This window comes from Penicillium angulare (assembly GCF_028827245.1).
Source record: "Penicillium angulare strain IBT 27051 chromosome Unknown utg000005l_segment0_segment0, whole genome shotgun sequence".
Classification (NCBI taxonomy): Eukaryota; Fungi; Ascomycota; class Eurotiomycetes; order Eurotiales; family Aspergillaceae; genus Penicillium; species Penicillium angulare.
Window position 1 is genome coordinate 4,675,925 of NW_026623164.1, and position 24,798 is coordinate 4,700,722.

At 46.4% G+C, this 24,798-nt stretch overlaps 7 protein-coding genes across 7 annotated transcripts; 3 read left to right on the plus strand and 4 right to left on the minus strand.

Annotated features, from left to right (window-relative positions):
* Positions 1-403: 403 nt before the first annotated feature.
* On the minus strand, positions 404-1,559 carry N7478_009122 (thioesterase family protein; the record flags this gene model as incomplete). The annotated part of the gene is made up of 2 exons (XM_056925336.1): positions 404-1,329; positions 1,442-1,559. 2 exons carry the CDS (start codon positions 1,557-1,559, stop codon positions 404-406), a joined length of 1,044 nt encoding a protein of 347 aa, XP_056778062.1.
* A 737-nt stretch (positions 1,560-2,296) lies between these two features.
* N7478_009123 (uncharacterized protein) lies at positions 2,297-11,549 on the minus strand (the record flags this gene model as incomplete). Its single annotated transcript, XM_056925337.1, has 9 exons — positions 2,297-2,621; positions 2,678-4,813; positions 4,870-6,385; positions 6,438-6,441; positions 6,492-7,856; positions 7,912-10,096; positions 10,162-10,472; positions 10,539-10,650; positions 10,702-11,549. 9 exons carry the CDS (start codon positions 11,547-11,549, stop codon positions 2,297-2,299), a joined length of 8,802 nt encoding a protein of 2,933 aa, XP_056778063.1.
* A 2,477-nt stretch (positions 11,550-14,026) lies between these two features.
* N7478_009124 (uncharacterized protein) lies at positions 14,027-15,291 on the plus strand (the record flags this gene model as incomplete). Its single annotated transcript, XM_056925338.1, has 4 exons — positions 14,027-14,225; positions 14,285-14,801; positions 14,858-14,913; positions 15,071-15,291. The coding sequence occupies 4 exons, from the start codon at positions 14,027-14,029 to the stop codon at positions 15,289-15,291; spliced, it is 993 nt and encodes a 330-aa protein (XP_056778064.1).
* Positions 15,292-15,936: 645 nt separating this feature from the next.
* Positions 15,937-17,875, plus strand: N7478_009125 (uncharacterized protein; the record flags this gene model as incomplete). The annotated part of the gene is made up of 5 exons (XM_056925339.1): positions 15,937-16,008; positions 16,095-16,207; positions 16,486-16,823; positions 16,874-17,436; positions 17,516-17,875. The coding sequence occupies 5 exons, from the start codon at positions 15,937-15,939 to the stop codon at positions 17,873-17,875; spliced, it is 1,446 nt and encodes a 481-aa protein (XP_056778065.1).
* Positions 17,876-18,708: 833 nt separating this feature from the next.
* Positions 18,709-20,452, plus strand: N7478_009126 (MDR family MFS transporter; the record flags this gene model as incomplete). Its single annotated transcript, XM_056925340.1, has 2 exons — positions 18,709-18,956; positions 19,021-20,452. 2 exons carry the CDS (start codon positions 18,709-18,711, stop codon positions 20,450-20,452), a joined length of 1,680 nt encoding a protein of 559 aa, XP_056778066.1.
* Positions 20,453-22,395: 1,943 nt separating this feature from the next.
* Positions 22,396-23,432, minus strand: N7478_009127 (aldo/keto reductase family protein; the record flags this gene model as incomplete). The annotated part of the gene is made up of 2 exons (XM_056925341.1): positions 22,396-23,076; positions 23,142-23,432. 2 exons carry the CDS (start codon positions 23,430-23,432, stop codon positions 22,396-22,398), a joined length of 972 nt encoding a protein of 323 aa, XP_056778067.1.
* Positions 23,433-24,239: 807 nt separating this feature from the next.
* Positions 24,240-24,641, minus strand: N7478_009128 (uncharacterized protein; the record flags this gene model as incomplete). The annotated part of the gene is made up of 1 exon (XM_056925342.1): positions 24,240-24,641. One exon carries the CDS (start codon positions 24,639-24,641, stop codon positions 24,240-24,242), a length of 402 nt encoding a protein of 133 aa, XP_056778068.1.
* Positions 24,642-24,798: the final 157 nt, after the last annotated feature.

Here is a 24,798-nt window from a genome sequence, read left to right on the forward strand (position 1 = left end):
ACCTGTTATGAGGGCGTTACTTGTATTTTTCAGCTGGCGGAATTGTAACTATGAAAGCAAATGATACTTATTTCAAACTTCACATACTATGGCGGAGTAAACCGGCCAGGCAATTGATATAATAAAAAAGTTATAAGAGCATTAGTAGTCTAAATAGTATTCAATGTCTCTACTCAACATCAAGTTGTAATAAGGGATAATGTGATATCTTCCTCTGTTGACACTAGTGTCTAAGCGATAATTTAGCAACATCCATGTCGGTGTCGAATTGGAGGGGATCTTAGTGGCTGACAAAGGTACTAGGCTGACGTGCTTCATGATCAAGGTATGCTGTCCTTGCTTTCCATATAAATTGCCATGAGCTGGGGTCTATCCACCTTAATCAACGATAAAATCAATAGAACTACAAGGATGCCTTAGACTTTCCCTTCTTCCCAGTATTCCGCACAATATTAACAATCATCGCAACATGGTTACTCAATGCAATGATCTCTCCATCAGCATCTCGCACAAGAACCTCGATATCGAACTTTCCATCTTTGATTTGCTTCGATGACGCTCGAACAGCCAACCACTCAACTCCTTCATCCGGAAGAGCCGTCTTAACCTCCATATTCATAACCACAGTTGGAAACCACAGCTCAGAGCGCTGCTGATCTTTCTCCCGGGTCTCTTTCACATCGGAATCACCGGACCGCTCAGGGGGCGCATTCAGAAGCTCACGCAGTGCCGGAGCCGCCAAGAACGTATGCATATTATGCGGGAATGTATCAACTACGTATGCTAGTGTGCTTTGTGTGATGGGTTCACCGCTATCGAGCCGAATCCACATATCCAGCACCCCGGGGCTCAACGGTTCTTTGCGAGGAACATAAAACTGCCACCTAGCCAATGACGGCATCATAGCGGCGTATGCCTTCGGAAGCTTCTGCAGTGCCCAAGCTTCGTCGGCGCCGTTAGTCTTCAGAGCCTCGAAATCAGATACGGAGGGGAGTTCAGCAGCTGGGGTTACTTCGTAACCTGTGGGCATTGAGGTGCCGGAGAATGTGCGCAGATTCGTGTGAGTAGTGTAGGCAAGTATCACCCGTCGTGAAACGGAATGGTCGATCCATGGCGCTTGGGAAAGGAGACCACCCTGCCAGAGTGTTAGGTGGAGGGTGGAGACTTGCTTGCCAAGCTTGACATCCTCGATTATGACAATGGCAGGCCCGGTCGACGCCCGGTTTGGAAACTCGAAATGTGCAGTCAGGGTATCGGGCTGGTCACGTGGACCAAGATGAATCTTTGCTGCTGCGAGCATACATGCAGATGTGTAACCGCCATTGGGGACTAGATTGGTCAAGGTCAGAAGAGTTGCTGTGATTATGTGTCCGTCGCAGCGACATGGACAGTAATGCAGAGAGGGACGAAACTAGGGGTCAAAATGGAAGTGGCTAAGTACCTGCACCAACAGAGAAGTCTTTGCTGAGGCTGACTTGATATGCGTGAGAGCTCAGCTGCTCAACCTTTATGGCTTCAGAGAAAGAAGGGGGAACTCTAACAGCTTTGTCTGACGCCATGGTGGGGTTCTCCTGGACTGGGTGCTCTAGATTGTGAGATCAAGTTTCTTGGAATGGCGAGAAAGGAGAGCTGAGGTTGTGAAAGCTGCAGAGATATAATGAATCCACGGGGGTCGGTTTTTGATTCTGAACAACCTTGGAAGGCAACAGCTTGGGTCATTTATCATGGTCGGTTTGCCCCGGTCCGGAGTTTCCCCGTGTGACGTGGTACTTCCCTGGGCAGGTGCATTTCTTTGTTTGGTATTCCAAAGATGCAGGGATGTTGAAACGTTGATTACAATATTACTACCGAGGTGGTGACGATACATACGGTGACAGTCCTCCAGGGCTGATCGTCGCACCCCGCCCACGGGCACGGGCACATGCACTTGGCCTGGGCACTGGTGGGGCCGTAATGGATTCTGGGATGATATGATTGGTTTGATTGCTCTGGTCTCTGATTGGTCCGTTCGTGTACTACATTCCACATGTAGATGTGACATCAGCTATCTCCATCATAACATTCTACTACTTTCTACAATTTAACCTAGAGAAGCGGAGTAGAGCAAGAAAATATGGACAGAGAGAAATATTTTGAGACTGAGGTCTGCCGAAACCGCCCACAATCAAAACCAAAACCAAAGAACCACAAACAACGAACAACAAAGGGAGAAACAGAGAAACAGAGAAACAGAACATTCAAGAAGATAAATGAAACATCTTGGATAAAGTACACTGTCTTACCAAGAAATTGCCTGTTAGGAGAGATCAGACATATCCGCTTGACCAAGAGTCATCGCTGGCAGCTGTGCAAAAGCAAGAATCAAGCTTTTATAGCTTCTAGCAAGCCTATCTGCTTCATCTCTTCCAAAAAGATCACTTCGCAAGAGGAAGTAGTGGATGCATTCACCCCCCGGATTGTCAATCGTGTCAAGGGAAACGTCGTAAGGGACATTGAAGTCATAGTCCATCATGATTAGCTCATTATTCTCACCGAATTTCATCGAAGTGCTCTGCCCCGTGCGGTAGTCGGCGAAAACATGAACGAAAGGGTAGTCCTCCGTGACGTGCTGAGAACCGAGCCTGAAAGAATTGATTAGTTAGCATTTCGCAAGATTTTGGGTCACATAGGAACTCACTCTTTCACAAGCACTGGGTAGGGTAGCTTGGAGTTTGCTAGTGCCGCATATGTTTTATCTCTTGTAGCTTCCAATAAGGTCTCAAATCTTGTGGATTGTTGGGCAAGAAGGCGCACGAGCACGATGTTATAAAGGGGTCCAAGAACATCCATCTCCTCAGTATTGTAGCTTCTTCCGTTTTCTGCAACAGCAATCGTCACATCCTCGTTTTTGTCACTATGGGCGGTGTACCGAAGTAACAAAACTCGAAGAGCTGCTAGGTAGAAATGAAATGGCGTGGCCCGCAGGTGACGACATATTTCGAAAATACGCTGTTTGGTTTCGACGTCTATTGTTAGAGAGGACCGGGTATTCCGGAGTGCTGTCAATTCTGGCCGCTCCTTTACTATAGATAACGACAATAGGGGCAACACCTCTATTGGAGTTTTAAACTCGTTGCGCCAGAACTTCAGCTCAGGCTCAAATTTACCTAAGATGTAGTCCGCGTGTCTTTGCTCTGAAGACTCCGCAAACTGCTTCACCCGAGGCACTGTGTCGTGAGAGGTGTAGTGAAACGAAAGCCATCTCAAATATGCTTGAATGGACGTTGCATCAAGGATCAGAGGATGTAGCCCCATGATGAGAAAGTTCACTGTCGCTGATCGAGACAGTAGTATCATTCTCATTGTTTCGCCTCTTGCTATGTCATATACGTGTGTCTTTTGAATGAAATCTGCCATTTCGCTCGCCTCATTATCGTCCTGAATCTTTTTATACTCCAAACAGATAGGGCTAGTATCCATTATGTGCTGCATCTGTTTTTGGCCTTGGTCAAAGAATGCAGTTCTCAATATCTCGTGCTGCTGTGTGAGAGAATATAAGGCCCGTTGCAGCCTATTTGGATTTATTTCCCCGACAACACGAGCCCATGCAATATGGTTGAACCCCACTTTGTCTTTCAAGGAAAGACCAGCAGGGTAAAATCTCGCTTGCGTGAACGAAACCGGGACCGACTTCAGAATCTTTGGTTTAGAGTGTGTGGTAGTCACGCATTCCTGATCCGATGAGGACCCCGCGTCGGAGGGGTCCATTTGAGCAGATTCAAAAGGACTATTAGTGGCCCCGTCGGAACTACTAGAAACATCCTCGCTAGGGGTAGGTCTTTCGGAGTTGGGTTCCGCGGCAGAACATCGCTCTATCTTTGGAGTAAGATGTGATGGAATCATGTCCGTTGCTGTATCGACTAGTCCATCAACAGAGCTGCCATTGAGGATTTCGAGAACGGGGATGTTGACTGCGCAGGTTTTCATGAGCCAGCTGCTAATTTCTATAGCGGTCAGAGAGTCAATTCCCATTTGGTCCAACTGCATAGCGCCCAGCTCAGCATTGGTAGAGCCGGTGGTGTCTATTTGGAACACGGATTGGAGCTTGCGAACAAACGCATCCCAAACAATTTTCAAGACCTCCCCGCGGTTTCGGGCTTCCGTAAGTCGTGTCTTGATTGGGATATTAGCGTCGACACCAGAGCTTGACATGCTTTTATCTTCTTCAGGATCCTCGATAAAGTGGCTCATACGTGGCCATGCTTCCCAAACTGGCCGTTCTTCTGCCCGTCGACTAATCTTTTGCAGCCCTGAGACAAGCTCGATAGGGCCACTGGACCCCGGCTTCCCTGCAAGCACAGCTTCTCCAAAGAGCTGATGTAAGTCTCTCTCAGATGTAGGGATGTAACCTCCTGTTCGAAGTGTCAATCTCCCCACGCCGTTGTCACGATTGGTCTGGGTCGCGTGGCCCACTCCCACAACAAAGCCGAGGTCGATGATTGATCCAGCAAGACCACGTTGCCTACGCTGTTCGGCAATGCTGGACATGAATGTATTGGCTGCTGAATAGTTTGCTTGCCCAGGGTTCCCAATAACAGATGACACAGATGAGAAGAGTATAAAGAAATCCAGTGTGTTCTCTTGGAAAATATCGTTCAAGAATAAGCTGCCGTCAACCTTTGGCTTCGTGGCTCGTAAGAATTGATCTAGCGTCATGTTCCGAATAGCTGTATCCTCCAAAATCATGGCACCCTGACAGACTCCACCAATGACTGGCATACTGGAGCTTATATCAGCGTAGACTCCCTCTACTTGGTCCTTTTGCGTGAGATCACTAGTTGTAAGTCGTTAGTCACAAAATCCATGCTGTGTATCGGGAGATTCACTTACCAGGGTGAGACTTTCACTTGGACTCCTTTTGTGTGCATGTCGTCTAACCATGCTCTTTCAACATTGGGGTTGCGACTGGAGATAACAAAATGTCGTGCGCCTCGCTGTACCATCCACTCACACAGAGATAAACCAAGCCCCCCAGCGAGCCCGACAAGCCAATAAGTCTTCTTGTTGGAGAGTAACACCAATCTGTCGACAGGCTGAATTTTAACTGGGACCTCAGAGGCTATGTCCCATCTTATGATGGTAAATGGCTCTCGTTGATTGCCAGTCTCATGAACAACATCGATTGCGACGGTGGCCATGTGCTCGGACTGACACGTATCAAGCATGTCAGAAGCCCATGAGACAGCTTTGAAAAGACTTTTGTGTATTTCCTCAACTTGTGGACTCGACGGGATCCAAGAGTGCGGTCCAAACAGTGATCCTAGATTTTCCTTCCTACAGTAAGCTGGAAGAGTTGCCATGATGAGATCTCTAACAAACTTGCTTTCTCCATGGGGTACCATATCGACGAATACTGAACAATCTTCATCTGCAATGCGAGATACAGTCCTCTGTGAAGCAAACGGGTGGAGGGTGACCCAATTCGATGGAGCTTCATTGTTCGTGGTTATACAGATAACCTTAACACCAAGGAATGCCGCCTTGTCGGTTACGGCCTTCGACAATTCCAGACTGGGTTCATGAATCAACACTTTATCACCTTGGGAGAGTCCTTTCAGAATGGTGGATGCAATCAAGTAATGGGCTGTCAGCCACAAAAAGCGAGCCTCTGAGCCTGGTGAAATATTGACAGAGATTGACAGTTCCGGTAGCGGACAAGGAAAAGAAACGTTCTCGGATGATAATGCCATTTTCTTCTCACCAGAGACAGTGTCAATACCGAGTCCCAGATACACACAGCCCGAATTAGCAAGTCTGATTGGCGAGAGCAATGAGTGCGTGATCCGCAGCTGTCGGGACACGCAAGGTTCTAAAGCGACATCCCAACCAGACTTAGACATCGATATACCGATATTATCAGTACCGGAATGAGCCGATCGACGGATCTCTCTCAAATTAGAGTTATAACGGTCGTTCATCTCATCATTCATCATGAGTCGAGGGATCAGAAGTCGGCCTTTTCTGTCAAGGACCAACTCGTTTTCAACGGTGAAGTTGGCGTCTTCAAGTTCTCGCCACTGAGATGAAACCTTGTGGCGTAAAATTGCTTCCGCAATAACGGTGTGCTGAACCCTTTGAGAGTCTTCAATTTCCAATAACAAGGAATCCAGAGTTGGATTTTCGCGAATAGCGCTGCGAACTATACCCAACACCATATTGGCATGTGGATTATCCGCAAGGCGGCCCCGCGTGACCCACACTAGGGTCCCAGTATGGGAAGCTATTTTCTTCAAGGTCCCCCATTTGGTCTCGTCGAGCTCCTTGAAAACGCTTGTGTCTAAATCGACCAGGCTTAAAATCACTGCTTGCGGTGGAAGCTCAACACCGACAAGATCGAACGAGCGTACTATTTGAATGTTGTCACAATATCCCTTGAGCACTGCTGAGAGTTGACATACAAGCCTAGAGGTTTTTAAGCTGTTCCCACCCAGTATAAAAAGGCTTTTTATTACTGTCTCAGCTGATGAAGCAGGTAATTGGGTTAAAAGGGGATCGCGAAGGAAAGCAATTTTGTCGTCCGTGGCTTGTGATGCAAAGACACAAAACGGCACGTCAGTGTCAATGTTTTCCACAGTATTGGTATCAACCCCCGAAAAACCTGCTTTGTGTAGCAAAGTATCCCATTCCAGCAGTGTAATAGCCGGAGACGAGGCTCTACCTTCCTCAGCGTTCAACGACTGGTGAGAGGAGGCACTGAAGACAACACGGAGGAAGTCAGGAAGAGAAGGCCGCAACTCGAGTACAACTATATAGCCACCTGGCTTAAGTAGACGTCGTGCGTTCTTCAAGGCTTTCTCGAAATCTGGACTTTGATGTAAAATAAGAGACGCCACGATCACATCAAATGACCGTTCAGCGAAGCCTTGTTCCCGTGGATTCTTTGAAAGGTCCAACAATTTAGTTGAGACCTTTTCCTTGTATGAGTCGGGAAAGGCTTTTTGAGGACCGAGTAAAACGTCTGTCGAGGCAGTGATAGTGTAAGATGCGAATTTTGGACCGATTTCTGCTAAAATGATGTCTGTAGCCGTTCCCACCTCGGGCCCAACCTCAAGTATGTGCATCTGAGGGTATCTGTGCACGATTTGCTTCATTATTTGAGCCAAACAACTGAAGAAGGGTTGTAAACCAGAGCCATTCTTATACCACTCTTTCATCAAAGCGGACACGGGGTTGGTAGGCATTTCACCCAGAACGATATCTTTCAGATTCTTTCCGCATTCTAGGACCAGCTTCATGTCCACGCTATCGACATATGGCTCGCACATTGCAGCCAGGGTTTCCGGTGTATCATATTCGCAATCTACCTGCGCGGTCTGCGACACTGTAGAGGAGTATTGTAATAAACCCCTATACGGGCCCTCATGTCTTGATGGGTGATTTTCTGGTACTTCTTTTTCAAATTTTCGCAGATAAGAGCCCGCAACCCTCTCGAGCAGACTAGGTAGCTCCAATGGTTCAGAACTTTGCGAGTGGCTCCACGTTAGAGCTTGAACGTCGGGTTCAAGAACATCCCAAACAACATTAGAAAAAGCCTCTCTATCATCCCTAGCCGTCAGCCTGGGAAATGGGACGCATTCCAATCCTTGTACGCAAATCATCGCATTGCCTAGATTGCCAGGGAAAATATCAATATCGCATAGCATGTTGACATGTGGAAATCCGATAGGCTGGGTTGAATGAAAGTCCAGCGCTGTTCGGTCATTTTTAGCGTGCGTACAGAGATCTGGATTGAAGGCAAGTCGTTGAATCCTTCTCGGAATATACATCGACTTGGAAGAACCATCCTCAGGGGCTGCGTAAGTCAAAAAAGTGGATTGCTGCAATCTCAGTAAGCATCGTTCTATGAATATAAATGAGAAGTGATCAACGTACAAAGGCAGCATCTAGTGCTCCAGGGTGAATGAGACAACTAGACAATTCTGTCATGGAGATGGAACCTGTTGCGGCGCCGAGTTTCCTTTTGATATTTTCTAGCGAGGCAAATGGACCACTATATTGGTACCCAAATTCCAAAGTGGATTCGTAAAAACTCTCCTCACTGACTGGAATTAAGTTTGGTTGCCTTTTAGGACGAGGAGGAAGAGCCGTACGAGAGGCTTCGCCCAAGTGAATTCGCATCCGGCCACTGGCTTTGAGTTTAAGCGAGTCGTTGTCTTTTCCTGAGGTGGCGTGATACTTGAAGTTTGTTTCTATTGCCTTGTTTTCTCGTCTGGAGATGTCTGTAAGGGACAGTATTACCTCGATGCTGATATCGTCGTTTTCAAAAACTAAGGCTGAGCCAATGTCGACATCGAGAATTTCAATCAAAGTGACGGAAGCATTTTTGCACAGTAGCATGGCTGCTTCTACCACACTGACAATGTAACCGGCAGCTGGAAAGACCACAAGGTTCTGTAGCTTGTGCCCATCCAGCCACTTAAGCTCAGATAGACGCAAAAAGTGACGCCATTGCATATCTTGATCGGTGCTGTTTGGAGTTAAATGACCCAACAGATCGTGTACTGGATCGGGTCGCATGCGCATTGCTCTGGCATATCTCGTCTCATGCCAGTATTCACTTTCATGATTCCATGCATACCCGGGAAGTCCTTTGATCAATTTAGAACTCAAATTGTTGGATATAAACTTATCATAGTTTTGTAGATTGACTGCCCCCTGGCCAAGGTGAGTCCAGGAGCATCCAAGGCCTTCTGAGAGAGAGGTAATTGCAGAGACTCCGCGTTTGAAAAGACCAGTGTATGGAATTATTTGTGAAAGTTTTTCTCCTATGGTCTGGAGAGCTGGTCCCTTGAGAGCTGGATGTGGACCTAGTTCGATGCTTAAGTCGAAATCCCCTATGGCGACACAAGCGCCCTCAACAGCCTGCATAAAAAGTACTGGCTTGACCATGTTATCAACCCAATATGGTCCCTCCAACAAGCTGAAGTCTTTCAATCCCGATTCATAAACACTGGAGAACCAAGTTGTTTGGCTGCCAGGACCCACCTGTATGTTCAAAGCTCCAAGAGATTCAAGATATTTGACAGAACATTCAATCATATGATGAGAATGGTAGGCTTTGTTAACTTTGAGAAATTTAACTTGTCTACCCTCGTCTTCGAAAATAACCTTCATTTCTTCGAGGGCATCTTGGTCTCCGGAAATTGTTACACTCGTTGCTGAATTAATTGCCGCAACACAAGCCCGGCCCTCAAATTCGGAAAACTTTAAGAGCTCCGCGGCATCCTCAGCAGATGTCGCTACCGCCATCATGGCTCCAGGCTTTTGGTCAATCTCCTTTTCCAACGATGAATGTAGACCACGGTAATAAGCTATGCAGATAGCATCCTCTGCTGAAATCAAACTCGCCGCATAGGCAGCCGCAATCTCACCAGAAGAATGACCAACAGCAGCGTTAAATTGAATACCTGCAGCGCGTAGCAGATCTACTTGAAGGATCTGAATCGCTGTGCATAGAGGCTGTGCAAAGGTCGCCTCCATTACACGCGAGCAGGATGCGTCTTTTTCAAGTTCTTGAACGAGTGACCAGGTGGGGCGATCAGTATCGGGAAGCTGATCAAGTCGTTTTTGAAGGCCCCCAAGAATGGATCTTGCAACAGCGGAGGTAGTTATCAGCTCCCGTCCCATTTGGGCCCATTGCGCTCCCTGTCCTGTAAATACCCCCAGCACCCGAGGCTTTCTATGCTCTGCTGCTTGGTGCATATCTCTCACTCCAACGCGATAGTCGGAGTCATCGCGTGACAATTCGAGCTTCTTTTCGATATTTGCACATAGCTCATCAGCAGTGGATGCGCTGATAGTTGAGCTGACCTGAAAACGCGTCCGCCGAGCATCCAATGAGTAGGCAATGTCTCTGAGCTCATGTGTGGTCTTTTTTTGGCGTAAATAATCCATAAACAGAACGAGATATGATTTTAAAGAAGTTTCTGAGAACGCTGAAAAAACAAAAGGAATATATACGGTTGATGCAAATGGGTTATGCTGGCCCAATTGAAGTTTTGCTGGACGGATGTAGCTTTCGAGAATTGCATGAGCATTGGTGCCCCCGAAGCCAAAGCTATCACATATGTGAAGTTAGTCCATGAAACAGAACATCAAAAGCGATAATCAATATGATCTTACCTATTGACACTTGCTCGGCGAGGGCAGCCACTAGCAATGGACGGCCATTGCGTCAGCACAGTTGGCACGTGTAAGCTACCGTAAAAGGGCTCGATGCGGGAATTCAGAGTTTCGAAGAGGAGATTAGGGGGGATTTGTTCATTTTGCAGGGCAAGTGATGCCTTGAGCAGTCCAGCAATGCCTGCTGTTCCTTCCGTATGGCCGACAACGGTCTTAATACTGCCGACACACAGAGGCTCGTGGACGCTTTCCTTATTTGGGAAGAAGGTGGTACTGATAGCTTCCGCCTCAATCGGGTCGCCGGCCGGAGTCTGATAAAGTGATCTTTGTTAGATTTATTTATTCACGACACGGTGACACTCAAGAATTGAGCTTACCCCTGTTCCATGGCATTCAAAATACTGAGGACGCTCTGCTGCATTTCTCAGGTCCAGCCCAGCACGGGCATAGCAGTCTCGCATGAGTTGTGTCTGCGCAGTTGCACTTGGCCTGAAATAAGGTAAGAAAGCTTTCCGTCCGCCTGGTTGCTTATACACTTACATTGTCTGCCCAGGTGTCCGGCCATCTTGGTTAATAGCCGTCCCACGGATAATGCACTCGATATTGTCTCCATCGGCCTCGGCGGTGTCGCGCATCTTGAGCACAATAGCAGCAACTCCTTCCCCGCGCGCGTAGCCATCAGCACTTGCGTCCCACATACGCGATTGGCCTTTGGGTGACAGCATTTGCAGATTGGTCTCGGCAATGAACGTGCCCGCATCATATATAAGATTGGATCCTGCAATGACAGCCACGCGGGAATGACCTGCTTGCAATTGCTGAACCGCATGATGCAGAGCAACCAGGCTCGAGCTGCATGCCGTATCAATGGTCATTGATGGGCCGTGCCAATCGAAGAAATAAGACACTCGATTTGAGAGCATCGCCCGCGACGTGCCGGTAGCGTGATATCTGCCCAGGTTCTCATGATCTCGGTACATGATTAGCTCGTAATCATTTACCATCTGCCCGACATATACGGCGGTGTCCGAGCCTCGGAGTTCGTGAATAGTTTGTCCGCTATCCTCCAGCGCTTCGTATACTGTCTCAAGAAGCAAACGCATCTGCGGGTCCATTACATTTGCCTCAGAGGGTTTGATGCCAAAGAAGGCGGCATCAAATTTTCGGTGCGCTGCATCTTCAGCTAAGAGATAAGCCTCTTTCACATTCGCATGGCCGTGATACAATGCCGACTCATGATAGTACCCTTCAAGAGCTGGAACTTTGCTTGCCGCAGGTTTTGGATCTCGTAGCAACGTCCAAAGCTTGGAAGGAGAGCTAGCATTTCCAGTAAATCGACACGCGGAGCCGATCATGCACGCAGGAATGTCTTGGCGCTCACTAGCCATGATGAGGAGGATGCTCGTAAAGATGGAATAGCACAGTTCACATGCGATCCGCCAAATTTTCCGTACCGTGAAGTTAATTTATGCTCGAATGTGCTAGTAATCTTCAGGATTAAAGCTTCCAAGGTTTCTGCAGTAATCTTCAGAGCAGAACTGCCGATACCTACTACCCAAGGGCAGCCACGAGATTTAATAACTTTGATGTTCTGCCTTCCTAGAAATTAACATACACAGTCATTAACCACTATGAGGGCTACGAACCTTGTCGTTCCTGTAGCAGCTTCAAACACATTCAACTCTCTGAGGTAAGATCCCACGGGTATTGTGAATTATTGTTCAAGAAAATATAGTGTGTACAACGTCGCGAATGGCTGTAATTGAACAATGTAAGGCATTCCTTGCATTATTTACGTGTGGGAGAATAACCTGGGCTAAATATACATAGTGGAGTGGGGATGTATGCTCGCCAATCATGTTGATAATATCATTCAAGTTCTGGGGCGGAGAACCTATTACCTGTTATCCTGCCCAGTTGCATTACAGTATTTGAATATCACATAGCAGTCATTTCGAGGAGAGCCTGAATATTACACTCCTTACATCTCTTGAGTCCTCGGAGTGATGTGACACGGTGGCAAACAATGAGATTCCCGCTGTTGGCGCTGTTGGCTGTTGTGATGATATTATTGGTTGCCGAGTCTTGCCTGCACGATTGCGCACAGCGCCAAGGCATATTTACGGACGACGATAGCAGGGAATTCTTTTTTGACCAGCAGAAAACTAAGATACTAGTAATACACTGACGGCGGCCATACTTCAAGTCATTAATATACTGAGATTGCTGTATACCACCACTTCACGATTTCTCTTTGTCCTTCTCCTACATCTACTCCTGCGCCTATCCCTGTAGCTATGATACTTTCTTTCAAGACTGACTAGGTTATAATCGTGTGTGAAACCTATAGTTAACTAGGGTTGCTAGGGCTCTATATATTTTACTGTACACAGTATGGCCATGTATCAAGTTAATAAGAAGTTTACATTACATTTAGCGGTCTGCTAGACGGTAAAAATACTAAATTCTGATTGATCCCAAAAACGTTTTCTTTCCCGCTGGACGCTATCGTCGCCCGTACATATTCCCCAGTTCACCAAGTCCAGACAAACAGACGTATCATCATCGAAAATGTTCACTCGACTCTAGCTCATGTACCTACTATACTCCAGGATTTAAGATCGCCGCCCTGTTTCTATTTCCGTTACGAAATAAACACGGCAGATCACCGCGGGCGCTAAGCCGGGCCCAGTGCGGCCCGCTATGGAGTTTGGACCCATTTCACATAGATTCCCGGAGGCAACGCAACTTGCAGGCCCCACCTGGGCAGAAAGCACTGGCACATGTCGTATATGTATCTATGCATGCCGAGCGCCATAAATGCAAGTAAGCATCCATATATAGTAAAGCCTCCGAGCCTACACAGTGCTATGACCTTTCGGTACGACTGATTAATTTAACAACAAGGCGTCCCCTTTTTTTCTGATTTGAAGATGACTGACACCTAGACAAACAGTGTACATACATGATGATATACCCTTGCAGTACGTGTTGTTACAACCATTCTTTTGACCTTGATACCTTACTCATTAAGTAATGATCGACCGGCCTGGTTTACATGTACGGGCCGCCTTAATGCGGACGACCCCCTCAACTATGCAGCCCATATTACAATATCGTGATAAGCCTTGCAGGAATCACCTCAGAAAATTTGGTTGCCAACGGATTAGAAGGGCTGGAATGCTATGTTCCTTATTTGTATGTAATGGTGTGGCAGCAAGGACCCACGAGTTCCGAGTGTTTACAGTGACTCCTAGGTTTCGAAGGGTTCAGTTCTAATGATTCTGCCTCAATATCACATTCTTCCCAGCCATACACCATTTCCTTGGAGGTTTTAGTCGTTAAATGTTCGATTAATTCATTCTCTTTCTCCACGTTATTGTCTAACACAGTAAGTACTGGTATCTACCAGGGTAATGTTATACCATAGTGGAAATGAAACGCGTGATAAAAAGCACACTCCCCTACCCTCCCCTACCCTCCCCTACTCTCCCCTGCTTTCAAAAATTAAATTCTAGTGCTTTTACGCTATATCACATTTGGAGGTCTGCATACTGCCCCCAAATGACTGCGGGGTTAGCCCCCATCCAAAACTCATAGTACAGTGGTGGAAAATTGAATGGGCACTTGAGAATGCTCTCTGACATACAATAGATTGTTCGTCAATTCTTGCCTCAACCTGTCACCGTCAGCCCGATCGTCACACATGAGAATGACGCGTATGTAATCTTTAATGTAATTGCCTGGGGCCAAAGAGGCTGTTAACGTTCACCTGTTGGTGCTATTTGATCTCCACAATATGCCACTTGGGTTTTTCAGATGATTACCTGCTATCTAAGAAGGGTACCTAATCACCACCTCCAGGATGGCTTTCGAAATGCAAAATGATTCAACACAATTCGCCCAGTTTGTCACACTTATAATACTCACGCCGTTGGGTATTGTGGTAACGGCCTTGCGCTTCGTCGCCGTCCGACGTGTTGAACGCAAAGTCGGCGCGGAGGACTGGCTGGCTATCATAGCCACTCTTTTCACTATATTGACCAACCTTTCAGCTTTGATGGGTAAAAAAGACCCTTTCTAGAAATAAAATAAGCTTACTAACACCCAATACGTTTCTTAGCAATTGGCATTTTGAATGGACGTCAGATCAACGAAGAAATTGCTGAGAGCAAATCGGATTATGTGCGCATGCGAAAAGTACGTCTAAACTCCAAGCTTTCCCGCTCCATTTACTGGGGCCTCACTAACCAAAGACAGTGGGATATATGCGGTCTCTATTTCTACTTTGTTCAAACACTCGCCGTGAAACTGAGTGTTCTAGCGCTCTGTTACCGCATCTTCAGCTTCAACAATACCGGCGGTAAAATCTGCATATATGTCTTGGGCGCCCTACAAACAATCTTATTTACCTGCATGTGCATCTTCCAGGGCTTCCAATGCGTCCCAATTCAGAGATACTTTGACCCATTTGTTCCCGGTCACTGCACAGATGAGGGGACGGTAATTCTAGGTGGGGAGATTCCCAATTCAATAATCGACTTTGCCATGGTGATTTTGGCAATGGTTATGATTCGGTCTGTGCAGTTATCAAAGAGAAATAAACTGAGAATAATGTTTATCTTTGGTCTTGGTTTTATGTAAGTCTCCTCCTACTCGTCGTCACGGTATAATTTGAAATCTCACTTCTCCTTAGTGTTGGTATAATTGGGTTCGCCAAGGTCGCTATCACTTATTCTGTTAGCGAACTATGTAAGTGAAGCTCCTTTTTATCCGTTTTATATAGCCACATGTGCATGCCTTCTAACCCTCCCTCAGATGCATTCAGCCTGATTTCTATATGGACAGCTGCCCAAATGTTTGCTTCTCTACTCTGCTGCTCTCTCCCCACGTACAACCCTTTTTTTAGGGCAGCCACCAGTTTCTGGCGGGGATACTCTGGTCACTCTCTATTTTCATGGAGCTCCTCCGTCTGGTCGACACGAACAGGGAAAAGCGGTTCGAAAACGCGTGGTGGATATGATTCATATCGGCAAGCAAGTTATGACCAGCAAACCCTTGTCCAAAGTAACGGCACCGATGACCTTTCGTGGCCCAGTGCTACAGCTCATGCTGACAGTCATGCTTTAAATAATATCCTCCCACAAGCGCATAGTATTCATGTGCAGAAGACGTTTAACATGGTTTAGTCAGATCATCACGCCTAGATGCTGCACGGTCTATTCAAAGATACTATGTTGTGATTTTTATACGATGTTTATACGATTTATTATAGGCCCCTTTTCGAGGGCAAGAGCAATTTGGCAAATATGAATGACGTACTAGTAACTTTCAGAGTAACATTGCAAGGTGACTTTTTGTAAGCGAAAACGGAGTTAACTACAGGGATGTTTGACTCGTCTTCACTAGAATCAATAGAAACACGGGGCCATAAGCTTAGTTGAGAAATAACACCGTTACAGTACCGAATTAGTCTCGTAATTCATTTGAAAAAAAAAAAAAAACTGCCAGCCACCTAGGCCCTCGTATATAGTAATATTACGTACGCTGTACATATACCCCTGCAAATTTGCACTGGTGTGAGGTCATCTCATCGGTCGGCGGACAAAGAAACAAAGAGATAACGCCCCGTCACATGCCAAGACGCAACCTTCCTCCTTCAAGGTTTCTCCTCGTTTATCACGACTCCTCTTTGTCATGAATATTAGTTCCTATTCATCATAGAATATCTTCTTTTTCATTAGCGATTTCTCACACAGTCGCTGCCTTCCAACTATGATTTTCCTCGATTACAAGGTGCTTTATTCGTCCACATTTCAGGATCTGATTGCCTTTGTTTTGATCAGTGTATGTCTGACCAGGAACCTTTTTTCTTTCCACTCCTCCTTTCTATGGAAATAAAGCCGTTGACCCATAGTTATTTCTAATAATAGAGTACCTTTTATCTGGCTGCCCGGTCTGTCTGGCGTCTCTATTTCCACCCATTATCCAAATATCCCGGCCCAAAGATTGCTGCCATTTCCGATATTTGGTATGCCTACCATTCGTAAGTGCCCAATAATTGATTAGTGAAATCGATTGTTTCAACGGTGGCTGACTTGGGGCTTAGATTAGCTGGTCGATGGCCTTGGGCTGTTGCGAATGCCCTCGAAAAATACGGTACGTGAATAGACATCAACTTCAGCCTCAATTCAGCTTCTATGTTCTCACTGAAATTAGGTGATGTTGTTCGCATTGCACCAAATGAAATAGCCTTTTCCACCCCACAGGCTCTAACAGGTAAGCATAACAGCAGACAATATTTTATATACGCTTACGCGGAAGCCATACAGATCTTTACGGTTCCCATAACAAGAATCTCGAGACTTTCTGCAAAACTCAGATTAACAATCATGGAAATGACAAGCATGGTGGGCTAATCTGGGAATGGGATCCGGTACGACATCGTCAGGTGGCTAAGCAACTGTCCCCAGCTTTCAGCGGCCGTGCCCTGAGAGCTAAAGAACCGACTCTTCACAAATATATTGACCTCTTCGTTGAGCGTATGAAACAAATGGGCGACGAAGCTGGAGGCGTCAGCTTGCCTACGTGGGTAAATTGGCTCTGTGTTGATATTTCTGCCGATATGGCTTATAACAGGGAGATGAATGCCCTGCAGGATAGTAGGTTCTCTTGTCTTCTACCCGGGGAAGCAATATTGATTATTTGACAGTGAAAGAGCCGGCGTATCTATCAATGCTTTCCGGCTTTAATAGAGCTGTTGTCGCTATCCAGATGTCATGGCGATTTCCCCTTCTCTACCCTCTTAAGACTATCTTTATGGCAGTTACAGCCATGCGGTCACATTCTCATATTCGGAATCATAGCCGGTTTCAACTGGAGCAACGCATCCGCCGGAAGGGTGCTCCACTACACCTTGATTTCTTTGAGCAGATCATTCCCGAAAGTCGCGAACCTCCTGAGGACCCTAAAGAGTTGCGCCACCTTGAGCAGGTTGCAGGTCAACTTTTGGTAGCTGGATATGAGCCCCCAGCACTATGGCTCTATTTTACAATTTACTACCTTCTCAAAAACCCAAATGTCTTGAACACACTGACCAAGGAGATTCGGAGCGCATTCAAAAATTACGACGACATCGTCCCAGACTCTGTAGCGCCATTATCTTATTTGACGTCGAGCTTAAAGGAGTGTCTACGCATCATGCCAAATGTTCTTACTGGAATGCCGGTGGTCAGCCCAGGTGCTATGGTCGATGGGGCCTATATCCCGAAAGGAGTAAGACACATTCGCATTTCTGTTACACCTTGATCCGCTAGCATTTGAAGTGTACTGATATTTCAAACTATCAAAATAGATTATATGCCAATCTAGCCCACTTGCATTGGCACGAAGCGCAAATAACTTTCGAGACCCGATAAGTTTCCGTCCTGAGCGGTGGCTGAAGGAGGGACATCCACTGTATGATTCACAGTTTGCTAGAGATAACCGCAAGGGCTTTCATCCTTTTAGCCAGGGACCTCGTATATGTGCGGGAAGGGAAATTGCTTGGTGGCAGAGTAGGTTGTTCTTAGCCAAGGTCTTATGGACATTTGACCTCGAAATGGTGTACGGCCAACATGTCGACATGGAAAAAGACTTGAGAGGGTGGGGGATGTACGAAAAACCAGAAATTAGCGTCAGATTCAGGCCAGCGGCTCAGAATGTTGCTGCATAGGCTAGGTCTCCAGTGTTGCTATTTTGATATTGGGTCTATATATCTGTGCTGATACAATGGACTGATCTTCACTGCACGGCACAACCCCGCTGATCTCTACATCTTCATGTATTACTCCGTAGAAGTTTTCAGAATTAAAATAGGCAAGGCACTAACTCGATAAAGAGCGTGCGGAAAATTCTAGATGCAGCCATACATAGGTCTCTATACAATCCAACCAATCATGAATAGTCTGTAAACAAAAATGATTGATGTGCCTCTCGCCTACTCCTGTGAGACATGCCAAGGTACTACTCCATATGCAACTCAGCACGCGTGCATGGGATGGCGTATGTGTGCGCGAAATGGCGGCGGTCTTCATTCAACCCCAGCCAGTGTCGATAGATAGCCTCAGGTACTACTCCAAGGTTCTGACAATCAAAAGCCCCGGAGCTTGTATATTGTGGCGTTTTATCAATTTGAGTCCATCCAATTTGCGCTAGTCCCAAATCATAGATTGGCTATGATGATCACTCCAAAACCGAGTTTACTAACCCCTGAATTGCATTAGAATGTTACACAGACCCTTGGGGGCTGAAAGATGCATATTCAGCCCGGTCTGAACATTCTACATACGGTCCGGTACATACATGTACCCGTCATCCATATTACAATACCGCAGTTACTTACGCATAATCAGTTGATCATGCACCTGGGCGACTCTCGACGAAATGGCTATGTTGCTCTTCATCAAAGCCGCCTGTGAATAATAAACACAACGTTGGAACTCGGAGTATCGAGCGACACAATTAGGAGTCTGAAATCCAAATCCATATCGATCTTTCTAATATAAAATGTTTGGAATAATGAAGACCTCGAACTCTTCGACAGAAACACAACACTCACCCCCACGAAATGATGTTAATCCCACACCCTTTAAGCCTAGCTTTCGAATATATGCAATTGTCTTCGGTCTGGGAATTGCAAATTTGCTGGCAGCGCTTGAGAACACAGTGCTTACCATCGCAGCACCTGTGATATTTACTGACTTACAGCTCGGGGATAACTTTATTTGGGTCACCAATGCCTTCTTCCTTTCCAGGTACGTTGTCCAACATGGAAGAAAGAGAGAAAAAAAACAATATATAATCTAACACACAGAGCAGTACAGCAATGCAGCCCCTCTTTGGGCAATTCTGTAATGTCTTTGGTCGACGATATGTGATGCTCACTGCCGTGGGCATTTTTGTGCTGGGAAGCGGGATCTGCGGGGGAGCCAGCACTGGCGCCATGCTGATCGGAGGACGTGCTGTTCAGGGAGTTGGCTCTGGCGGCATAATTATGGTCTCGAGTATTGTCATCAGCGACCTAGTGCCTCTCCGCGAACGAGGGAACTTCTCTGCCATACTCATGTCCATATTTGGCGTCGGAAGTGCCTTGGGCCCCTTCGTCGGTGGCGTCATCGTCTCCTCAACTAGCTGGCGTTGGGTCTTCTATATCAACCTCCCAATTGGCGGGGTCGCCTTTGGTCTCCTCTTCATATTCCTTCGAGTCAAATACAACAAGGAAATGACTTTATGGGAAAAGCTAAAGAAAATCGACCTCATCGGTAATGGCATCCTCATCGCCAGTACAGTCTCCATTCTATACGCTCTCAGCTATGCCGGTACCCGCTATCCCTGGCGCTCATGGCATACGCTGGTGCCTCTCCTAATTGGATTTCTCGGCCTCTTCATCTTCGCTTGGGTCCAAAACACCTCCATATGTCCCGAGCCGCTCATGCCAATGCGCTTCTTCCGTACCCCCACGTCAATAATCCTCGCCATCAACACTTTTTTCTACTCTGCCCTTCTTTACTGGTCCATTTTCTTTCTTCCCGTTTTATTCCAAAGTGTTAAACTCTACTCACCCAAACGCGCCGGTGTCGCTCTCCTCCCAATCTCCCTCCTAGGTATCCCGGGCTCCATCGTCGGCGCCGTCGCACTCACGCGCTGGGGACGCTACAAGCCTCTCCATATATTCGCTTTTGCATTACAAACCTTGGGACTAGGCCTTTTCACACTTCTCAATGAGAAAACTACCGTTGCTGAATGGGCCGTGTTCGAATGCATCTTGTCCTTTGGCGGCGGTATGATTTTCACCAGCTTGCTCCCCGCCTTCCAAGCGTTTATTCACGAACGAGACCTAGCCGCATGTACTGCAGCGTGGTACTTTATCCGTCTTTTCGGGAATATCTGGGGCGTGGCTATCCCCGCGGCCATCTTTAATCAACGTATCGACTCATTACTTGCCAAGGGCGCGATATCTGATCCACAGGTGTCAAAGATTATATCTGCAGGAGGCGCATATCAGGCAGCTTCAGCCAGCTTTGTACACCAGTTTCCTGAGTCGTTGCAGTCAGAGATTCGGACTCTGTATAGTCAGGCGATTCAGCGCGTGTTTCAGGTTTCGATTGCCTTTTCAGGTGTGGCGTTTCTGTTATCACTGTTGGAGAAGGAGATTCCATTAAGAAAGACCCTGGAGACAGATTTTGGGCTTGAGAAGGAGCAGACGGTTAGGGAAGGAGAGAGTGAGAACGCCGAGCGGACGTCGGGTTAGGATCATGATCTGTGCTACAAATATATACACCCTGGTGATGAGAAGATCTCGAATCTAGAGCGATTCAAATATTGTCCAAATGACTCTTCCTACCTACCGGATATACGTAAGTATTTCGGATACGAGGAGAATTGGACTCTGTGGCTATATAAAGATAAGAATATTTGTCAAGCCTAGTACCTTCAAGGCCGATTCTGAAATATGAGGACAGCACCTATTAGCAGACGTATCTACATAGTCACAAACTAAATAGAAAGTTTTCTGGCGGCCGAATTCCCTTTGAATTGAATCAAATCGTATTGAATGATCCCAATTATCTTCTAATGCTCACGCCCCTAGACATCGTGATTGGGGGTTTTATGTAATTTGAGCCTTTGCGTTATAGTTGATCTAGCAGTTTACTGCTTCTCAACTGATAAACCTAGTCCGTGGAGTGAATATTTATTCCTCGAGGGTCAAAATACCACGTACTGGCCTACGAAACGGTTTCATATATTGACCTCATCTCAAAAGACAGCAACTTTGTACCTGATTCTGCACATCTACGTCGAAAGAGACCAAGACCTGCGGATTGCTACCAGAAGATCTTGTTAGAAAAAAATGTTTGATACTGCACTTAATATTACAATTACTGGAACTTCCGTTTCTGTCGTATTGGGGGCGTACGAATGGGTATGTATTTTGACTTCCAATGGTCATTAGTGAAGATACTGAACAAAGTAGGAAGTATGTTCCTTATGCTGATCACTGTTCGAAAGTTCCAGTCATGAAAGCCCCCTTTATATATTCGAAGACCGAGGAGCTCGTTTGGAAGTGGGAACAGTCAAAGCTCTGTGGCCAGAGTATCAACATCACACTTACTTCTACCATGATTCTACAATGTCACCTACTAAACAAAGCTGATAGCCGAGGGGAATTCGTATCCGTCGAGAATTGCGTCATTCATGTCTTCCCTTAAGTATAGCTCACGGATCTGGAGCCTCATGATTATCAGATTAGAATTCTGGAGACAGAGCATTCAGCAAACTTGAAGATCATCCTTCTCGGTTCGAAGAAAGAGAAACAAATAGAACGTCTCTGGAGAAGCCTCTTTCGCCCCCAGCATTCCCCTGTTGGAGAGAGTTTCTCTTTCTTCAAACCGCAGGTCAACCGAATTCTGGGTATTTGACTCGATCATTATTGATTCAAGATCCATCGAAGAGACTAGATCGGTACTCAAGGCTGTGCGTCTAGAGAGCCCTGAGGAGGCAGCGTATATCTGTGTTGGCCTTCCAGTCACATTCTTCGGGCTATTATTCAATACGCTGGTTTCGAAATAGAACACGAGTGCGGCTTCTTTCGCACTCTAACAGGTTTATCTCGATATATTTCACTGTGGACCCGACAAACTTTACGATTGACTGGGGTGAATCTTCCAGTCCAACCAAACACTCAATTTCTTCCATACTGGAGCGAATGAACGGTAAATCATGGCTTATTAGGGTGAAGCTCATGCTCAGACTCGAAATGTCGAGCAGAAAGCGGCTATTCTGGCCGAGCTCCTGGAAGTTTCTCATATACATGTCACCTCTTCTCATAAGCCCATCACTCACTCTTAGGGCGACATATGTTGGAAGGTTGGCACAACCGCCGCTGTCATCTTTCTTTTGTCAAGTAAATAGAAGTACTTTAGATTTATACTAGGGCATAGTCGATATTAGAGCATAAGAACTGCGTGCATTTTTACCCAATAATGCTCGGTAAAATACAATAACGGCGCCTTGCTAATTAGGGTCAGATAGGTGCAAAAGGGGGGGGTCCGTTCGTCAAGAAATGATGTCCTAATAGGAATTCCCTTACTATATCATTAATTTCTGAACAAGTTACAGATAGTAAGAATAATCATAGAAAGCAAGGCAGATTGTCCCATCTGTAGAACCTCCTAACAGTCACAGCCCTTCATATCACTGCTTACCAGTGAAATCATTAAAGTTATCCAAAGGCGCGTCAACCTCAACAATCTTCCAAACCTGCTCAATCTGCGCCGCAATCTCAGAATCAAGAGGTCCCTTCGCAAACGCAGCAAGAGTCTGATTCAGCTGGTCAATAGTGCGCGTGCCAAAGATAACCCCATCCCCAGACTGCCCGCTGAGCGCCGAGTTATGTGCCACCCACCGATACGCCATCTCAACCTTGGGAATGCCGGACTCCTTAGAGATCTTATCCCAAAGCTTCAAGCCCTCGAGCATGTTCTTCGTATTATAGAGGGCATGGTACTGTTCACCAAGCTTTGTCTTCGGATCCCATCGACCCTCACCACCAGAAACCAAAATCTCAACGTCCTTAGTCAAGAATCCACCTGCGATAGGCGAGTAGGCATTGTAGGAGATGTTGTGCTTGCGCAGTGTTGGTAGTAGCTCTGTCTCCGCCCGACGCGCGACGGCAGAGTAGTTTCCTTGATACACACTGGGCAGGACGTATCCCTTCTCATGACAGACGCGGGCGACTTCGTCGACCTCTGTGGCGAGGTAGTTTGAGAGACCGAAACGCTTGAACTTTCCAGCTTGGTAGAGGGTGTTTATGCCGGCCAGAAGTCCCTCGAGGGGAACGCGACGATCGGGTGCGTGAATGTAGTAGACATCCACCTGATTATGCTATTAGAGATAGATCTTCCACGTAACCCCCACGTAATCAATTTTTAGATGCATACCTGGTCTGTTTGGAGATAATTCAAACTCTCGTTTGCGATTGAAACGATCGATTCTTGGGAATTTGCCTCTGGGGCGATCCCACCGGGGTGTTTCGTGTCAATGGCGAAGCGGGAGCTGGCATTGGCCTGACCCAGACGCTCCTCAGAGTTCATGTAGAATCTGGCTGTGTCAATAGTCTTGACACCATTGGCTTGTAGGATATCTAGGGCTGCATTGATGGATTCGAGAGTGGGAAAAGACTCTTCGACCATGATGGAGCCTCCGCCCCAGATGAGATTGGCGGGAGCCATGATTGATGGTTTGGAATAGATAGAGGATATAGCTGTGGATGAATGTTGTATTTTCTGCTAATGGTAATAGCAAACAAAGGAGTTGAATTGTTCTTGAATATTTATCTAACTCGCCCCATATGAATCCCGCCAGCTCCACCAGATTATAAATCGCAAAGCAAACAAAAGAGTTGAGTTGTTCTTGGGTATTTACTTAACTCGCCCTATATAAGTGCCGCTAACTCCGGCGGATTATAAATCGCACCCCTTGTACGTCATTGTTAAATTACACTGTGTGCATCACTAGAACATTGACTTAAAAACCCAGCTTAACTCAGGAACTCGGGGATCGAACGTGCCTTTGGCGAATTGTATCACATTGGCATGCTGGCGTTGAAGGAGGAGCAGTTGTTTCCAATTTCGCCGGGTCCGTATCTCCAACAATGGGCTCAAGGTCTAGGCTTTTCCCAATAGAACTGAATGTGGAAGTAGTGAGACATGAATCTCGGGGCAAAGACAAGCTTGGCTTGCAAGATATCAAAACTGAACCAGGGCAATGTCAGTCATTGCACTTATCTAGTTCATGTATCAAGACCACTTGGATAAAGTGAACAAAATAGACTCACCTGTCACACGCCGACAGGAGACTTCGTGAACCATGATTCTGCTCATCGTTCCCCCAGCCTCATAAGAACCCAATAGGTACTTAGCCTAATGATTGTATGTCTCAGTGTTTGAAAAGAATCCTCAGCTTTCTTGTAGTGCATGGATCTTTTTCAACGGTTCCTGCAAGCGAGGGAGATTACCCCTGCATTCTGTACAGCACCATCAATTCGCAGCGTGATAGAAAAATCCGCAGTTCCTAATGTGAATCCCTTCAACCACATACCATCTACTCTGATAGGCACCAGACCTCCATAGAGACATGAGTCTTCGAGACTCCGTACCATTGCTGTACAGGCTTGGATTGACTCCAAAACTCCAAGCGTAGTGACTTTGGAGAATTTCTGGGAATACAGGCATGTCGTTGATCTCGTCAATATACACACGTATTGTATTTTCATCCTGCCTTTGCTTTTCCAACTCTGCAAAGCGTAGCAGGTAGTCCATTTTCGCGGAGAGTTGAACGACAACCTTTCTATCACTGATTCCTGAAACAGGAATATCGTAAACGCTGAGGTAACAGTGCTCTCCAGCCATGATGTACCCATGTTTGCCTGACTTAGACATGGTGTCACCAACTTGGATTGTTATCTTAAGAGCGCGAGTCTGAACAACTACACACAGAGTAAGTAGATAGTTTAATACCATACACATCTTTCCTCATTGGGATTGCATTCTGTCCGCATAGTGAAACTTTTGTCCACATAGTGAAACTTTTGTCCGC